The sequence below is a fragment of the Phycodurus eques genome, chromosome 1 (genome assembly GCF_024500275.1).
Source record: "Phycodurus eques isolate BA_2022a chromosome 1, UOR_Pequ_1.1, whole genome shotgun sequence".
NCBI lineage: Eukaryota > Metazoa > Chordata > Actinopteri > Syngnathiformes > Syngnathidae > Phycodurus > Phycodurus eques.
This window is the reverse complement of record NC_084525.1, coordinates 34,335,022-34,352,216: the sequence shown is the minus strand read 5'-3', so window position 1 is coordinate 34,352,216 and position 17,195 is coordinate 34,335,022. Positions and strand designations below refer to the sequence as shown.

The window sequence follows — 17,195 nt, the reverse complement described above, 5'->3', positions numbered from 1 at the left end:
GTTTTTCCAGCAAAATAAACATTTTAAAAACAATATCTAAAGTTATGAGAAGAATAACTAATCGATGCGTGTAATGGAAGTGGTCCCACCAGAAGAGAGTGCTGTGGCTGCGCCACCGCTTGAAATCTACCACCACCAAGCAAGACAAAGCCACCAAGTTACCACTTGCAATTTTTTAATGCATCATTTCATCTTTGTCAGTTCGTCGTGGCTTGAAAATCTCCATTGTTTTGGCCAACAACACCATATGTTTTAGTAAGAAGCAAACCCTCATTTATTTCTTAGCCTAGCTATATTATCGAATGCTAGATATTGAAAGTCTTGGTAGACAACGGACGGGCGGATGGCTGCTAGCAGGTAATTATTTTTTATACAATTCCGATACCTTTAATTTGGAAGTTTAAATGCGGGTGCAGTATTCTTGGTATTTCATTGCCAATGTTTTAAGCCTGTACTATGTAATGACTCTTTAGTTTAACTCGCCTTACATTCCTTCTTGTTTTGGTTGCTAGGTGTCAGTATGCGACCTACCAGGGATAGTGATTCCACCTCAAGTGCTTCTTCAGTACACTGTAAGACTACTTCTGACCATATCGGTCGTGTGCCCGGCTAGCTCAGTCGGTAGAGCATGAGACTCTTAATCTCAGGGTCGTGGGTTCGAGCCCCACGTTGGGCGAATATTTTTTCAAGTTAAAGTAATTGAGTTTGACTGTCATTAAATTCTCTCTGATACATATTTGTTATCGATACAAACCACTAGTGTTGTTTATTTTATGTATATGTAGCATGTTTTTTGGGCTATGAAACTGAAACTGACTACTCTAATTAGTACCTTATGATATAAAGGCTTCTTTTATGTAGGTATTTTACGAAACATTTCAAACAGACTGAATATCAAAACAGAGGATATCGTTGGATAGAGATTTGGAACACAAATAAAATGAGCGCTAGTTTGTAAGAATCGAATAAGAATTGAAGATTTTATGTCGCCAATCAAACCAAATTTAATTCATAGGAAATGTGTCACCGAAACTTTTAATCTTTGACAGAAAAATGACCGTATGTTTCATATCAGTTGAGACGAAAATGTTATGTTTAAACAGGCCATTTTCAGATTTTTCAATGGCGGCGTCCGCTCAAGCCATCTGATTTTCACGGGCCAATCTTCAGCTTTACTTCAAACTTCACAGAAAACAAGAAAAATAATATCTTGTGTATGTAGTTAGGCAACGTACACATGTACTATGAAAAAGTATTGGCCCCCTTCTAAAAATAATGTTTTTTTTGCAGTTTCCCACTTTAATGTTTAAGATAATCATCCCTCCATCCACGTATCGCGTATCCTCACTAGGGTTGCTGGCATGCTGGCACCTAGCTCAGCTGTACATCTTGAACTGGTCGCCAGCCAATCGCATGGCACATATTGACAAACAATATACAAAGTGCTTTTATTGTCAATTCTTCAATATGCGTAACACATACATCCATCCATCCATTTTCTGAGCCGCTTCTCCTCACTTGGGTCGCGGGCGTGCTGGAGCCTATCCCAGCTATCATCGGGCAGGAGGCGGGGTACACCCTGAACTGGTTGCCAGGCAATCCCAGGGCACATAGAAACAAACAACCATTTGCACTCACATTCACACCTACGGGCAATTTAGAGTTGGCAGTTAAACTACCATGCATGTTTTTGGAATGTGGGAGGAAACCGGAGTGCCCATAGAAAATCCACACAGGCACGGGGAGAACATGCAAACGCCACACAGGCAGGGCCGAGGATTGAACCCCGCTCCTCAGAACTGTGAGGCAGACGCTCTAACCAGTCGCCCACCGTGCCGTAACACATACAGGTGATTGAAATTACGGTACTCAAGGGCCAGTGGTGCTACAAAAACCAGTGCAAATAATAACAATATAAAAAGCTAAATAAAACTATGGTATAAACAGCATACAAAGTATTAATTGAATGTGCCAATATCAAAGATCAGGTGAGGTGTGCAATATAGTCAAGGTCAGAGAACCAAGGCAAATAAGACATATATTTCTATAATTAGATGACAAAACCCCAATGCTGCTAAAGTGGCACTGAGGTGCAATCGTTAGTAGAGAGAGAGAGAGAGAGAAGAGCAGCGGAGAGAGGACACAACCTTTGGGGCGCCCCAGTGCTGATGCTGTGTGTGGATGAGGTGGTATCTCCCAGCCTCACCTGCTGTGTCCTGACCGTCAGGAAGCTGTGTGTGTGAGTGAGTGAGTGAGTGAGTGAGTGAGTGTGTGTGCATGTGCATGTTTGTGGGCCGTCCGAGTCCAGGCAGGCAGAGGACAGAAGAGGTAGAGGGGGCAGAGCGGGCAGAGAGTTAAGATTCCTGACAGCCTGTCTTTGAGTCGGCTAGTCCTGGCCTGCAGACTCCGCAGTCTCCTCCCTGATGGCAGCAGACTGCAGAGGCTGCGTGATGGATGGGTGGCATCCCCCGCTATGCGGAGGGCTTTGCGGGTGTGGTGGGTGCTGTAGATGTCCTGCAGAAAGGGAAGAGACGTTCCAATGATCTTCTCACCTGCCCTCATTATGCGATGGAGAGGATGCGGTGCGGGCTCCGTACCACACAGTGATGCAGTTGGTCAAGATGCTCTCTATGGTCCGTCTGTAGAACGAGCAGAGGAGCAGTTTGCGCAGGAAGTAGAGACGTTAGTAAGCTTTCTTGGCCAGTGATGAGGTGTTACTGGTCTAGGAGAGGTCCTCGGTGATGTGCACTCCCAGGAACTTGGTGCTACGCACTCTCTCCACCGCAGCACCGTTGATGTTCAGGGGGGCATGCTGGGAGTGCGCTCACCTGAAGTCCACAACAATCTCCTTGGTTTTCTCCACATTTAGGGAGAGATTGTTGTCTGTGTACCACCCGGCCAGGCGGCTCACCTGACTCCTGTAGTCTGTCTCGTCCCTGTTGCTGATGAGACCCACCACAGTTGTGATTTCTGCAAACTTGATGAAGAGGTTGGAGCTGTATGTCTGTGTGTAGACAAAGGTCAGCAGGGTGAAGAGGAGAGGGCTCAACACACAACCTTGAGGGGCCCCCGTGTTCAGAGTGATGATGCTGGAGCTGTTGCTGCCGACCCGTACTGAATGTGGTCTCCCTGTCAGAAAGTCCAGCAGCCAGTTGCACATCTAAGTGTTGAGCCCAAGCTGGTCCAGTTTGTAGATCAGTTGTTGAGGGATGATGGTATTGAATGTTGAGCTGAAGTCTATGAACAACCATAAAGGTGACAGTTAAACAACCATAAAGGTGACAGTTAAATAAGGCACACATTCAACTAGTGGTAACATAAACACATAGGCCAGACATATATTTTCCATACCGTTTATCCTCACTAGGGTTGGGGCATGTTGGAGCCTATCCCATCTGACTCTGGGCAAGAGGCGGGGTACTCCCTGAACTGGTCGCCAACCAATCGCAGGGCACACATAGACAAACAACCATTCGCACTTACATTCACACTCACTCTTCAATTAACCTACCATGCATGTTTTCGGAATGTGGGAGGAAATCGGAGTACCCGGAGAAAACCCACGCAGGCACGGTGAGAACACGAAAACTGGGATGAGGCCGGATTTGAACCTGGGTCCTCAGAATTGTGAGGCAGATGTGTTAACCAGTCGCTCACCGTGGCACCTAACATAAACACAAATTAATGTCTTTGTTACGGCAATAATTAAAATTTGCATGGCACAATAAATTGAGGGAACCGCGTGGCTTCACCATCATTATGCTAGTCTACACTGCAGCTTCCCTATTGTCACCCAACCTTGCTCCTTTCCACAACTAAGGTGCAATGTTTGTTGCATGTCATGTATATGCACCGCCCCAGCTATCTACGAGCTATGGCTAATGTGGCATGCGATACGATACGATGCCAACCTCCAGAAGTACAAGAACATGCGCATCACGTCTGTTGTCAACACAGCGCAAGTCACTGATCATCGCCTCCATGACAGTGAATAAACTACATTTTGACAATTATTGTTATCACAAAGGACGAAGGGAGTATAAGATGGGAGACAGACGGCGGGGAAGCTAGTTGCTAAGCTATCGTGACCTGAAGTCGCAAAACACCAAATTAAGTGATTGGGTGCTACAATACAATACTGTAGGTCTGGCTGGAACAGTGTTATAGCGAAGATTAGCCAACTTTGAAGACCAAAATAGCAGGCAAATTAGTACGTATTTATAGAAGGATATACTGAACTATACGATATATATAACGCTAGACGGCTACATAAACACAGGGACCGGAAACCGGAAATTAATTAACACGTCACCGCTGCTACGTCACTTGAGAAAGTCAGCCTATCAATTTAAAAGTACATTAACATTACACATTTTTAGAGTACATTGTATGACCTTTATTAGTCCCACAATGGGGAATTTGCATAATTTCAGCAGCAATAGTGGATACAGGAAACACAAAAAGAGCATTCAAGAGAAGACATTTGGCTGCAAATGCCTCTACCATTACAAGGTTGATGCAATACAGTAAAATAACAAATATTGAAGGCATAATTTATTAACTATTACAATTATAGAGTAATGATTATGTTGTGAAACTGAACAGTATGCAAAATTATTTTTGTCCTACTACATAACATACTGGAATAACTGTCCCATAGTAATGTTCTTGACATTATTAGAAAATATGGAAATTCAAACAAATTGTTCTGGAAGGGAATTTATTTTGGTTGGCAACTCTGTAGTCATAGTCAGAAATGCAATTTTACTAATGATTGGCATAGTTTTCTAATAATTGATGGGTTTGATTTATTTTTATATTTTAATTAATGTAAATGACTTTGTGTTGCATTTTTTGTGTGAAAAGTGCTTACAAATTCAGTTTAAGTTATTTCAGTGTTTCGGCTTAGGGTTTTAGGCCTTGGGCTCCTCAGTTTTGGTTTTCGGTTTCAGTCAAGAATTTTCATTTCGGTGCATCACTAGTCAAGGCTTCAAGCTCCGAGGAATTACAGTCGCTCAGGACCTGAAGTGGGAGACCAACCTCAACTCCATCCTCAAAAAGCCCCAGTAGAGGATGTCCTTCCTGCTTCTGAGGAAGCACTGCCTGCCACAGGAGCTGTTGAGGCAGTTCTACACAGCAGTCATTTAATCTGTTCTGTGCTTATCCATCACAGTCTGATTTGGTGTTGCCACATAGTTGACACAATCACACTGCAACGGACAGTGTGTTGACACAATCACACTGCAACGGACAGTCAAGGCTGCCAACAAAAATTATCGGGACCCACCTACCCACTCTTGAGGATTTGCACGCTACCAGGACTAAAACAAGGGCATGCAAAATCCTCTAGGATCCTCCGCACCCTGGTCACCACCTATTTCAGCTCCTTCCCTCAGGTAGGCACTATCGAACAATGCAAACTAAAACCAGCAGACATTCCAACATCTTCTTCCCTCTTGCCATTAACTTCTTAAACAGTTGACTTACAATGTCATTGCAACATGCTGCCAATTTTGCACATCTGTCAGGACACTTCTACATTATTCATACACTTACTGTTTTATCATGCACCATTATTTGCATAGTTGTTCATTACTACTGCCCACTTTTGTGTTTGAGAAGGCTCTGCACCATTTGCACAATTGTCGCTGCACCAGAGGTGGGTAGTAACCCGCTAAATTTATTCCAGTAACATTTTGGATTAAATGTATGCATGTCACTTCCCAAACTTGGACATTTCAGCCCACTTCTAACTTGAGAAAACGCCTTGCGATATGTTTTTGCAGTTTTTTTGGCAGTGCATACGGCAACATTAGCACTATTTTATGGACACAACTGTAAAAGATGCATCTTCTGTTCATTTTCTGGTACTTCTGAACACAGCCACATGCCAGTTATAAGAGAGACTGCATCCTTGTGTAACCAGATTTGTTTGAAATTTATTTTATTAAAAGTTTATTTAACCGGGTAACCAATTAAAACTCTTTAGCAATGGGGACCTGGCCAAAAAGGCAGTATGTTAAGCGTCAACTCAAGTCAATCACATTCAAGTTTATTTCAGTTGTTTATTTTCACCTCCCCTCTAAAAAAGATACAAAAATAAATCAGTCAAATTCTCCAAATTCTAGGTTGCATTCAATTTTTTTTTTAATTATTTATCTTGGTCAAATTATTTTACAACACAAAAACCTGTTTTTTGAACAGGGTGTGTATACTTTTTATGACCACTGCAGCCTTATTCCTGTTTTTGCCATCTGCCTGGTGAGCCTACAGTATTGTGGTGTTTAAAAAGTAGAAACAACAGCAGAAGACCATTTCTTAGACCTGAATTTATTTTACAAAGATTTTATTTTATATATTCTGTTTTAGATTAAGTGATATTGTTTAGCAAATTTTATTGAACGAATTTGCACATTCATATTTTATCTATCCATCCATCCATCCATCCATCCATTTTCTGAGCCGCTTCTCCTCACTAGGGTCGCGGGCGTGCTGGAGCCTATCCCAGCTATCATCAGGCAGGAGGCAGACACGGAGAAAACATGCAAACTCCACACAGGCGGGGTTGGGGATTGAACCCCGCTCCTCAGAACTTTAAGGCTGACGCTCTAACCAGTCGGCCACCGTGCCGCCTGCTTTTTATGTCCCAAATGTATATTTTGTCATAGTGGCTGTTTGTTATCATACTAAATTGGCTCCAACTACCAGAGACAAATTCCTTGTGTGTCTTGTAACACACTTGGCCAATAAAGCTAATTCTTATGTATGTATGTATCTATGCATGTATATACTGTATGTCTATATGGATGTACTGTATGTACGACAACTAATTTTCTTTTGTGTTTAATCAAAATAAGAAATTTCCAAAAATATGCTTTTACTCTAGAATCAGAATCATCTTTATTTGCCAAGTTTGTCCAAAAAACACATAACGAATTTGTCTCCGATAGTTGGAGCCGCTCTAGTACGACAACAGACAGTCAATTGACAGAGAACACTTTGAGACATAAAGACATGATGCAGAGTCCTCTAGCATTTAGAGCAGTTCGAATGACTAATATTGCAATAGTCCGGTGCAATGACCATTGTGCAAAGGGCGCCGAGACTTCATGTATGGAGTTTAAAGTGACGAGTAGCGCGAAAATCTGGGACAATGTTGATTGTGCAAATGTTGCAGATACTCCTCAGTCAGTGTGCAAATGGAGCAAATGCTACTCTGGCATGAGTGGCCAGTATTGGTCAACAACAGATATGCAAATAGTGCAGCGTGGCGAGACTACTACAGTGAGTGCAAGAGTAATATATAATTGGCCCCACAGATATGTGACAATGAACTCAAGTCAAAAAAAAAATTGCCAGCATGTTGCAATAGAATTGTAGGTTAGGTGTTTAAGAAGTTGATCGCAAGAGGGAAGAAGCTGTTGGAATGTCTGCTAGCTCTAGTTTGCATTGATTGGTAGCGCCTACCTGAGGGAAGGAGCTGGAAGAGCTGGTGACCGGAATGCGGAGGGTCCGAGAGGACTTTGCACGCTCTTGTCTTAGTTCTGGCAGCGTGCAAGTCCTCAAGGGTGTGTAGGGGGGTACCGACAATCCTTTCAGCAGTTTTGATTGTCCGTTGCAGTCGGAGTTTGTCCTTTTTTGTAGCAGCACCAAACCAGACTCTGATGGAAGAACACAGGACTGATTCGATGACCGCTGTGTAGAACTGCCTCAGCAGCTCCGGTGGCAGGCCATGCTTTCGCAGAAGCCGCAGGAAGTACATCCTTTGCTGGGCCTTTTTGAGGACGGACTTGCCCACTTCAGGTCCTGAGAGACTGTAATTCCCAGGAACTTGAAGGTCTCGACAGCTGACACAAGGCAGCTGGACAGCGTGAGGGGCAGCTGTGGCGATGCCTCCTGAAGTCCACGATCATCTCTACAGTCTTGAGCGTGTTCAACTCCAGGTTGTGTCGGCCGCACCACAGCTCCAGCCACTCCGCTTCCTGTCGATATGCAGACTCGTCACCGTCCTTGATGAGGCCGATGACAGTGGTGTCATCTGCAAACTTGTGGAGTTTTACAGCGGGGTGCGATGAGGTGCAATCGTTCATGTAGCGAGAGAAGAGCAGCGGAGAGAGGACACAACCTTTGGGGCGCCCCAGTGCTGATGCTGTGTGTGGATGAGGTGGTATCTCCCAGCCTCACCTGCTGTGTCCTGACCGTCAGGAAGCTGTAAATCCACTGGCAGATGGCAGGTGAGACGCTGAGCTATAGAAGCTTGGATGAAAGGAGTTCAGGGATGATGGTGTTGAACGCTGAGCTGAAGTCCACGAACAGGATCCTCGTGTAGGTCCCTGCGCTGTCGAGGTGTTCAAGGATGAAGTGCAGTCCCATGTTGACTGCATCATCCGCAGACCTCTTCGCTCGGTAGGCAAACTGCAGGGGGTCCAGCAGGGGACCTGTGACGCTCTTGAGGTGGTCCAGCACGAGACGTTCAAAGAAATTCATGACCACAGATGTCGAGGCGACAGCCCTGTAGTAATTTAGACCCGAGATTGCAGGTTTCTTGGGGACTGGAATGATGGTGGAGCGTTTGAAACAGGATGGTACTTCGCACAGTTCCAGAGATCTATTGACGATCTGTGTGAAGACTGGCGCGAGCTGGTCCGTGCAGACTTTGAGGCAGGATGGGGACACATGGTCTGGGCTTGCCGCTTTGTTAAAATGTTGTTGTTTAAAGATGCGGCTCACATCCTGTCCATGGATGGTAAACGCAGAAGTCAGAGCTGTGATTGTGGTCGGGGGTGCGGCCGGATGGGTGTGGGGTGTGAAAGTGTCCTTTTCAAATCTGCAGTAGAAGGTATTCAAGTCATTGGCTAGTGTGCTATTGTTCTCAGCTTGGGGGGATCGTCGCTTGTAATTAGCGATTGGAATGCATACCAGACTGATTTAGAGTCGTTAGTGCTCAACTGTTTTTCCAACTTTGCTCCATAGTTCCTCTGCAATGTTAATTTCTTTAGTCAGCAGGTTTCTAGCGCGATTATACACGGCCCTGTCCCCGCTCTGATATGCATCCTCCTTAGCTTGGCGAAGCTGCTTAAGTTTGGCAGTGAACCACGGCTTGTTGTTATTGAATGCGCGAAATGACTTTGTTGGTACACACACATCTTCACAGAAACTGATATAGGATGTGACTGTGTCCGTATATTCATCCATGCTGCCAGCTGAATTTTCAAAGACACTCCAGTCTGTGCAGTCTAAACAACTTTGAAGTTCCATCTTTGCTTCATTGGTCCACTTTTTCACTGTTTTCACTGTAGGCTTCGCCCATTTAAGTTCTTGCCTGTACGTCGGTATTAAGTGAATTAAGCAGTGATCAGATGAGCCCAGGGCGGCACGAGGTATAGCACATTATGCGTTTTGTACCGTAGTAGCGCAGTGGTCTAAAATATTATTTTCCCTGGTAGGACAGTCGATGTGCTGCTTGTATTTAGGGAGTTCGTGGTTGAGTTTAGCTTTGTTAAAGTCCAGAGAGTAATGAGGGGTGAGTCCGGGTGTTTTTTTTCCAATTTTGTTGACTTGTTCGGCGAGCGTTAACAGTGCGGCGTTCTTGTTAGCTTGAGGCGGAATATCGGCGCCAGCCAGGATGAATGATGCAAACTCACGCGGCGAGTAGAATGGCTTACAGTTCAAAAACAGCGGCTCCAAATGCGGGCTGCACTGTCTGCTGAGCTCCGTGACGTCCGTACACCATTTTTCGTTGATATAGAAGCATATCCCACTGCCTTTTGTTTTCCCCGATAACTCCGTGATACGATCTGCTCGGTGAAGATGAAAACCCAGAAGCATGAGGGCGCCGTCGGGTACAGCGTCGCAAATCCAGGTCTCCGTAAAGAACATGACGGCGGAACGTACGAAGTCTTTACTGGTCTTTATCAGAAGATGAAGTTCGTCCATTTTGTTGGGTAGGGAGCGTACATTCGCGAGGTGGATCGACGGGAACGCCAATCTGTATCCTCTCTTGAGGAGTTTCACCTGGATGCCGGCTCGCCTCCCTCTGCGGCGTCGCCTCCGCCTCCATGCGGCGAAAACCGCGGACGCCGCCCCGGTGAGTAACTCGGGGAAAAAACTGAGCGGATTTGCGAAAGTTGGTGAAAGAAAGTCCGGAGTAGCCTCCTTGATAGTTAGCAAGTCTCGCCTTGTGTAAGTGAGTCGTGTAATGTCTCCAAAGACGAACGAAAAACACAAAAACAAAAACAATACTAGAGAGCGCGTAACCGAGGCGACCACACTGGTAGGCGCCATCTTGGGGGAAAAAAAAATAAAAAATGATAGAAAACAATGATCAACATTTTTCCCTATTTTCTGACATGTTACGGACTAAACCAGTAGTTGAATCATGAGAAATCTATGGAAAAAAACATCTATTAGAAAAATAATCGTTGTTTGGAGCTGTAGTATGAGTAACCTGTCATTGACGTAGTTGAACCCGAAGCACCCTGAGAAGTGTATAGCAAAGTCGTAGCCACTCGCATTAATCAGTACCGAAGAAGTATCTCTCAGGCTCAAAAGATTGGCGAGTACATCACTCCCTCGTGTGTGATATTGCTTAATTGTTGTTTATTTGGTTTTGTTTAATCATTAAACAATACCAAATAAACAACATTAATCGGTGAATAAAAAGTAATCAGGGGGAAAAAATATTTCACAATTAACTAATGGCCCTATTGTACCTAGGTCTGTAAATAAAAAAAAAAGAAAAATTGTTTTACCCATAATATAGCAGATACTAGTGTAGAAGGCATCTCAGCGACAATGGTAATTCTTAGTCGCAGCTCGAAATGCAGTTGTTTCTCTCAGAAACAGAATTAGGAACTGAGAAGGTTTCACAGTTTTTAAATACGTACACACTGTATCATTACATCAGGCCACTACATTATGTTTTGTTGTTTCTATTATATTATTGTTGTTTCGTTTTCTGTGCAATGCAAATAGTTTAAGTAGTTTGGAAATGTAGGGCACAGTATCAAGGAGAAAATCAAATTAACAAAAATCTGTTAATTAGTATACTGTTGTACCGTATGCAGTATAATAATTTTGTCATTAAGCTACATTATTATTAGTTTAGTGGAGCAATTGGATATAAAAAAGGGATTATGGACATTACTTGAGTTCCTTTTGTTAAAAAAAGAAAACATTGTTTATCGTATAATTTCAGTTTATTTTGTAACAGTATTATTCAGACTATATTTTTGTCATAGGTAAAGAGCTCCAGCCTGTCATCTCACTGAAAACGGAGGAAGGGTGGAGTTTAAACAAAGGCCCTCTCCATATAAAAAAAATCAGGCTTGTTCAGAGTAGCCACGGTGCCTTCCTTCTGCCAGTCTACATGCTGTCATTTCTTCCTTCATGCAAAAGAAAAGGCAACTTCCACCACGATCTACTCTTGGAAACTGCTTACATGTGGTTTGTATATGTTTGGAAAATGTTCATATTAGTCGTTTTGCATTTTTTTGGGGGGGGGCTAGCAGTCGTCTTATTTTTCTTTCTGTCTCTGACACTCACAGTGCTGCCCCTGCCTGCTCTGAACAAAGATAATTACTCAGGAAACGTTTCGGCCAATCGGATGCGGCGTATCATCTTGCCTGCGTGGAAGGCAACCAGTCAGGATCAGGCTAGCAACACAGGGCCTGATCGCCTTGCCTGAAGAGCAGAGCCTTCCCCGGCTGAGGGCTGAGAGTGTCCTCCATGTTTTTTAAGTGTTGACATAACAGTGTGTCAGACAGCCATGCATCCACAGAGGTAAGCTCTGTCTTTATATTCTAGCTCAACTCTCTCGTAACAGCATGGCTTCCTTCTCGTTGTTGTGGTGGCTGTTGGTTTCATGATGAATGCGCACACATTGAAATCAGTTTAGTGTGCAGGAGGAGGAGGAGCTGGGGCGGATTGGAGGCCTCGTCAGGCCTCTGTGCTTCACTGTGCTGCGTGTGGGGGGTTGGGTAACGACTCTCACCCTTGCTCTCTATCTGTGTCTCAGGGTCACATGGCTGCCCCTGACATGCAGGCTGCCATACAGGAGGAAAAGTGGACCATGGAAAATCCTTTTCCTTTTTTATAATGCAAAGAAGTTGTAGATTTTAAAATGGCACCCACATCTCTTTCCCTTGTATTGTAGCCTGGCAGAGAAAGAATGGGGGATGGGCTTTGGAGGAGGGCGCTGTTATATACCCTTTGTAAGTAGATTGGCTCTGTGTTGTTTTCCTCTGTGTCATGCCAGACTAGGGAATAGACACATTGGGGAGTAGAAATAGCTCACAGTGGATGAAAAGTACAGATCTTTTTTTTGTTTTTAATGATTGACTATTACATATGGCAATTGTAAGTATCATGTGTACTGTACCACTTATGTTGGCATGTAAAGTAACATATTTTGACAACAAAGGAAAACTCAATGGATTGAGTTCCATACTCTGTTTAGATGAAATGATCCCCTACGAACCACAGTTTTAGTCAGAGGTGGAATCTCTTTCAGTTATTACACTCCAAACTTCAAAAATAAAGATAAAGATGCTGGTTTCCTTGATTTACAGCCACAGGCCTTGAGTTTACATTCCAACTACACTGCACTACTGTGAAACTGCGTCTTCCTCTCTCTTATCCTCACACAGTGGCCATTTTGTGCTCAGGGATTTCTTCTCGGCTAAGGTTTTACTGCTCACACAAATCAGACAGTGTAATGACTCAAACCTCTTTAATCTGAATGTAGGTTTAGTTTCCTGGAAAATCTGTGAGTTGTTGATGTCAGTGCAACATGTAGTTGGTTTCTTTTGACACTAATTAATTTATGATCATTGATAAGTTCCAGGAGGTGTTTTTTTCTAGCGAGAACGTGTTGCGCTGACTTAAATATATTTAGTATGCAATGGTTGGCAAAAAAAATCTTCTGCGCCTTGTTTTCCACATGCAGAAGTTATATAGCACAGCCACTGAGGGATGCATTAGTGCCACATAGTCTCCCAAATGGCCTTTTGAAGTCCCCTCTGGCTTTTACTGTCATAATCAAGAAGGACAAAATACATTGAAGGGAAATGAACTGTCTTGTGTGTGTGTGTGTGGGGGGGGGATCTCTGCATTGCACCAAAAAAAAAAAAATGCTTTTGAAGAGGGGAGCCGCCACACAGTGATCCGTGTGGCATAACTCAGCCGACCAATAATGTTCCACCCTGTTGGCCCTCCAGCCAATTGCAAATGCAGCAGAGGTTAAAGATTGACAAGCAGAGGGAGAGCAGCAAAGAGAAGGCCCTTCTGGAAAATTCCACAGCCATCTTTGATTCAGCCTTATATAAAATCCAGGTCAATTCTATTCTATTATTCTGAATATTCAGAGAACACGTTGAGCTTATTTGCTAATGAGTCCTTGTTTTGATGTTGCAATGCTAAATGACTTGTATTTTGATTAGGAAAAGCTGATGCAGATGTTTCCATTGTAAAACAATTCTTTTTGCATATGTTAAATACATACCTTGCTTGCACGTTGTCGGTCTTAACAAAGCAATGACATTTGTTTAAGAAGGTTCCATAATGCAAGCCCAAAAATCTCCCATGGGGTTTGTGTCACTGGGTGGTTGTAATGTTTTTAGGTTAAAGTTGGAATACCCATTTGCTTCCCGTGTGCCTGGTTCCAGGGTTATCTACTCTTTTGAGAAACCTTCATTGTTCACTATTGTGCTTGTTCTACTTATGATAAATGTGTTGTGGGTTTCAGGATGCTTTCTGAGGGCCTGCCTGCTTTTTGAATATCCAGTATTAGTTACGAGACTGCTGTATTCACGGGCAACGAGAAAACGACCTGATGGGGAATATTTGTTTAAAAGGCTTTCTGCCAAATATTCATTTGACTGTGGATTTAGCTTGTATCTTCATGATTGACCCTGTTTTTTTATGTTGGATTGCAATCTCCACAGAACTCTCTGCTGCTCCTGCATGGATGGGCCAGTGTCTGAGTCTGAGCCTGGGAGTGGGGGATGGGGGAGAGGGGGGAGGGGAGCAAGCCGTGGCCTCCATTTTCTGTGACGAGAGAACCCTGCTCGTCTCTCACAGGAGTGGAATATAAAGGCACTGAGTCAGGGTTGCTTCCGTTGTATCCGTCAGGTACGACTTTCACAGAGGAAATTCTGTCAGTGTGTTTTTGAACGTGCGTCTATGTGGAATTTATGCCAGAATCAGCTGAGGATTTATTTACTTGCTTGTCTGATGGATCATAGCTGCTGATCTGAGAATGCTCTTTGGATCACCACATACATCTTACATTCCTGGTTCTGTCAGGAATGTCTTTTCGTGGCTATGACTGTGTGTGTGTGTGTGTGTGTGTGTGTGTGTGTGTGTGTGTGTGTGTGTGTGTGTGTGAGTGAGTGAGTGAGTGAGTGAGTGAGTGAGTGAGTATGTGTAGGGGTCACCAGCCTTTTGTTGAGCTGTTCTGAATCGCCAGGCAAATGCTCTCTTTTCAGGGCTTCGGTGCATGTAACAGAAGGACTCGGCAAACATTTTTCTTATTTTCATGTGGGCCTCGTTTGCTCACTTGGTCCGGAAGAGGAAGGCCCTGGAGGCGTTGGGGTGTGTGCATGTGTGAGTGTGTGACTGTTGACGAGCTGAAACCAGATACCCATATGCCACAGTATTAAAGGAACTCTGTTCAAGCTTTGTCAGTCCTGAAGGAGCCAATACAAGTTTATCATTTTAAAAGTTTGAAAGCTTGAGTTAGAACGCCTGCTTGTATAAAAGCTTGTATTAAGAGTAGTCGTGACAATGGTAATTCGCTATGTTGGCTTGTCCACTGCCTTTTTTAAACCTCTGGATCATGGAATATATAGTGTGGGTTTAAAGCGTCACGGGATCACATTTTAATGTCCTCTACAATTTAGATTGTCAATGCAGATGCGGTAAACCCATGAGTTGATCAACTTTGGGTGGGAGCAGATACTGCTGGTTGGACTTGAGGAATATTTCTTTTCAGATAGAAGTTAAAGAAAAAAAATCTTGGGGGAATGTGCTTGCTCTTTAGATTGTAGTCTCAAAATTCATCACGCTCACTAATAACCGGAACTGTATTGAGTAGTCTTAAGAATTGTTCAAGTGGGTGACTGCTATTTGGTTTCCATGTGTGGGCTCCTGAATGAAGACCATATATATCCATGTTGCAAAGTCCTCTGTCATTCTACTAAAGGAGGAGATGCAAACGGTTTAGCTTTTAATGTCATTTTCCTCTCGACTTTAAAAAAGAAAAGGGAAAATGGAAAGTCAGTCTTTAAATGTACTGTATATCCGTGTGTGGCTAAAAAATGTTTGATGATAAATTATACCACGAATATACATCCAGACACATTTGTTGACAGATATTTTGCTGTTTGACATGTAAAAATGGGCCCAAAGACTGGTCTTTTGGAGTCTTAAAATGTTCAGTGGACTATTTTTGTCCTGCTCGCAAGGAAGGAATCTAATGTTAGAAACAATTTTAATCTCTTGCACTGAACTGTTATGTCTTCTGAAGGATAGATGCGCAGGGCAATGCCATGCCAAAGCCATGTGTATCTTTCTGAATATGGACTAGTGCTTAGCAGACAGGAAGGTTGTCATGGTGACTGTTGCTATTCTCTTACCACAAGAAGAACAAATTGCCTCTGGTTTGTTACCGAAGACTGGGAAAAGATTTGAACTTGGGCCATATGCTATCGGAGATGGTGCAAGCTAATGTATGTAATAACAGTGGAAACCTCCAGAGTCCCTGTTGACAGATCCTCTGGGATCCGGGTGGCTTAGGTGGTGTTCCACTTGTTTACTGTTAATGCAACCATGGTTTTTGAACACCCTTACTGACTGTGTGTTTGCATCTTTTTGTTTCTGGCTTTGCTTGCTTGGTTCTCCTTAGTCTGGCTGAGGAGGAGATAAAGACGGAGCCTGATGTGGTAGAAGGGATGGATACATCTGTACGAGCCAAAGGTAAGTGACAGGTGTAAGTGCTCAATTCCCATTTACTGTAGTGCCTGTACCCGATTGTCTGTAGACATGTATATTTCAAGTAACCCGCATTTGAAATCACAGTGTTCACATTCATTGAGCATATAAAACAACCCACATGCGCAGATGTCCAAAATACAGGGAGACAACGCCACCAACGTGGCAGCAGACACACATGGAACTACAATAATAAGCAAAAATAACTAAGCATTGCATTTAGTTGGTATGGACTGATTTCCTTCCCATTGGTTAAATGCAGGTAACCTTGGCATTACTCCATTGATCATCTATTATATTCCTTAAAGGTCCCCTGCCATCAGAAAACATGTTTCTACTGTTATGCATTACATAGGTCAAAATGAGTCTGTGAGTCTGTCTGTTTAAGGTTGACATCGATGCTATTTACCGTTTGAATGCAAAAGCCTTTGAACACCAAAACTGTTTGCAAACGACAGGATTTGAAATCGCCAACAGTGTAATGTAGTTTTGGTAATTATATTCATATATTATACCTGACCTCTTTGTGGGTGTTACCCGACCACTCAACTTAGCTGAACGGCAACACAGCATTTCTGGGTTATACGCTATGAGTCTTAGCTGCTGCCGAGTCATAAAAATAAAGTACACAAATTGTTTTACAAAAATACTTTATATGCTATATTTGTAATTTTTGATAACGGTGGTGAATAAAATAAAGAAGCTTGTATTCATTGTCTCCAGCGATGGTCGCCAGGGCCAGTTCATTACACATGAATGGGAGTGGATGATGAGCTCAAAATAGCCCACTCCCTTATTTCACCCACGTCCACTCTCAAGGCCTCTTTATACTCCCGCGGCCGACAACGCACGCATTGCATCACGTGCCCAACGAGTTGCCCCGCGCGGCCCGTCTGTGTAGCTTGACGTGCACACGTCAAAAATTGTTGCTGGGCGTTGAACGCCATGGAGATCATCTCTCGTGATTGGTCCATTTTAGTCACATGCTGTGATGACGTACTCAACGTGCGAGTATAAAGGCAAACTACGCGTGGGACAGCCGCAGTGATATCAGCGCGGTTGACGTCCGCGTGAGTATAAAAAACCCTTCAGCTCATGTTCACTATTAGTGGGCCAACAATCGGACGCTTGGTGAATTGTGCTTCACAATGATTTATGCACACTCAGTGTGGCGCAAATGAAGAGAGTGCGGTCCTCTTCAGCGA

General features: G+C 43.6%; 1 protein-coding gene and 1 non-coding gene across 10 annotated transcripts in view; both read left to right on the top strand.

Annotated features, from left to right (window-relative positions):
- The first annotated feature begins 138 nt into the window (after positions 1-138).
- Positions 139-17,195, top strand: part of LOC133409381 (MYND-type zinc finger-containing chromatin reader ZMYND8-like) — a 34,557-nt gene continuing 17,500 nt past the window's right edge. For 3 of the 9 annotated variants that reach the window (XM_061689314.1, XM_061689260.1, XM_061689336.1), the window contains exons 1-5: positions 139-357; positions 513-572; positions 11,241-11,445; positions 11,547-11,781; positions 15,905-15,975. In XM_061689314.1, the coding sequence (XP_061545298.1) occupies positions 11,768-11,781; positions 15,905-15,975 (85 nt within the window). In that variant the 5' untranslated portion in view covers positions 139-357; positions 513-572; positions 11,241-11,445; positions 11,547-11,767. The other 6 variants (XM_061689277.1, XM_061689325.1, XM_061689270.1 and 3 more) reach the window with 6 other exon arrangements.
- Positions 604-676, top strand: trnak-cuu (transfer RNA lysine (anticodon CUU)). The gene has a single exon. It is a non-coding gene; the product is annotated as a tRNA-Lys (tRNA).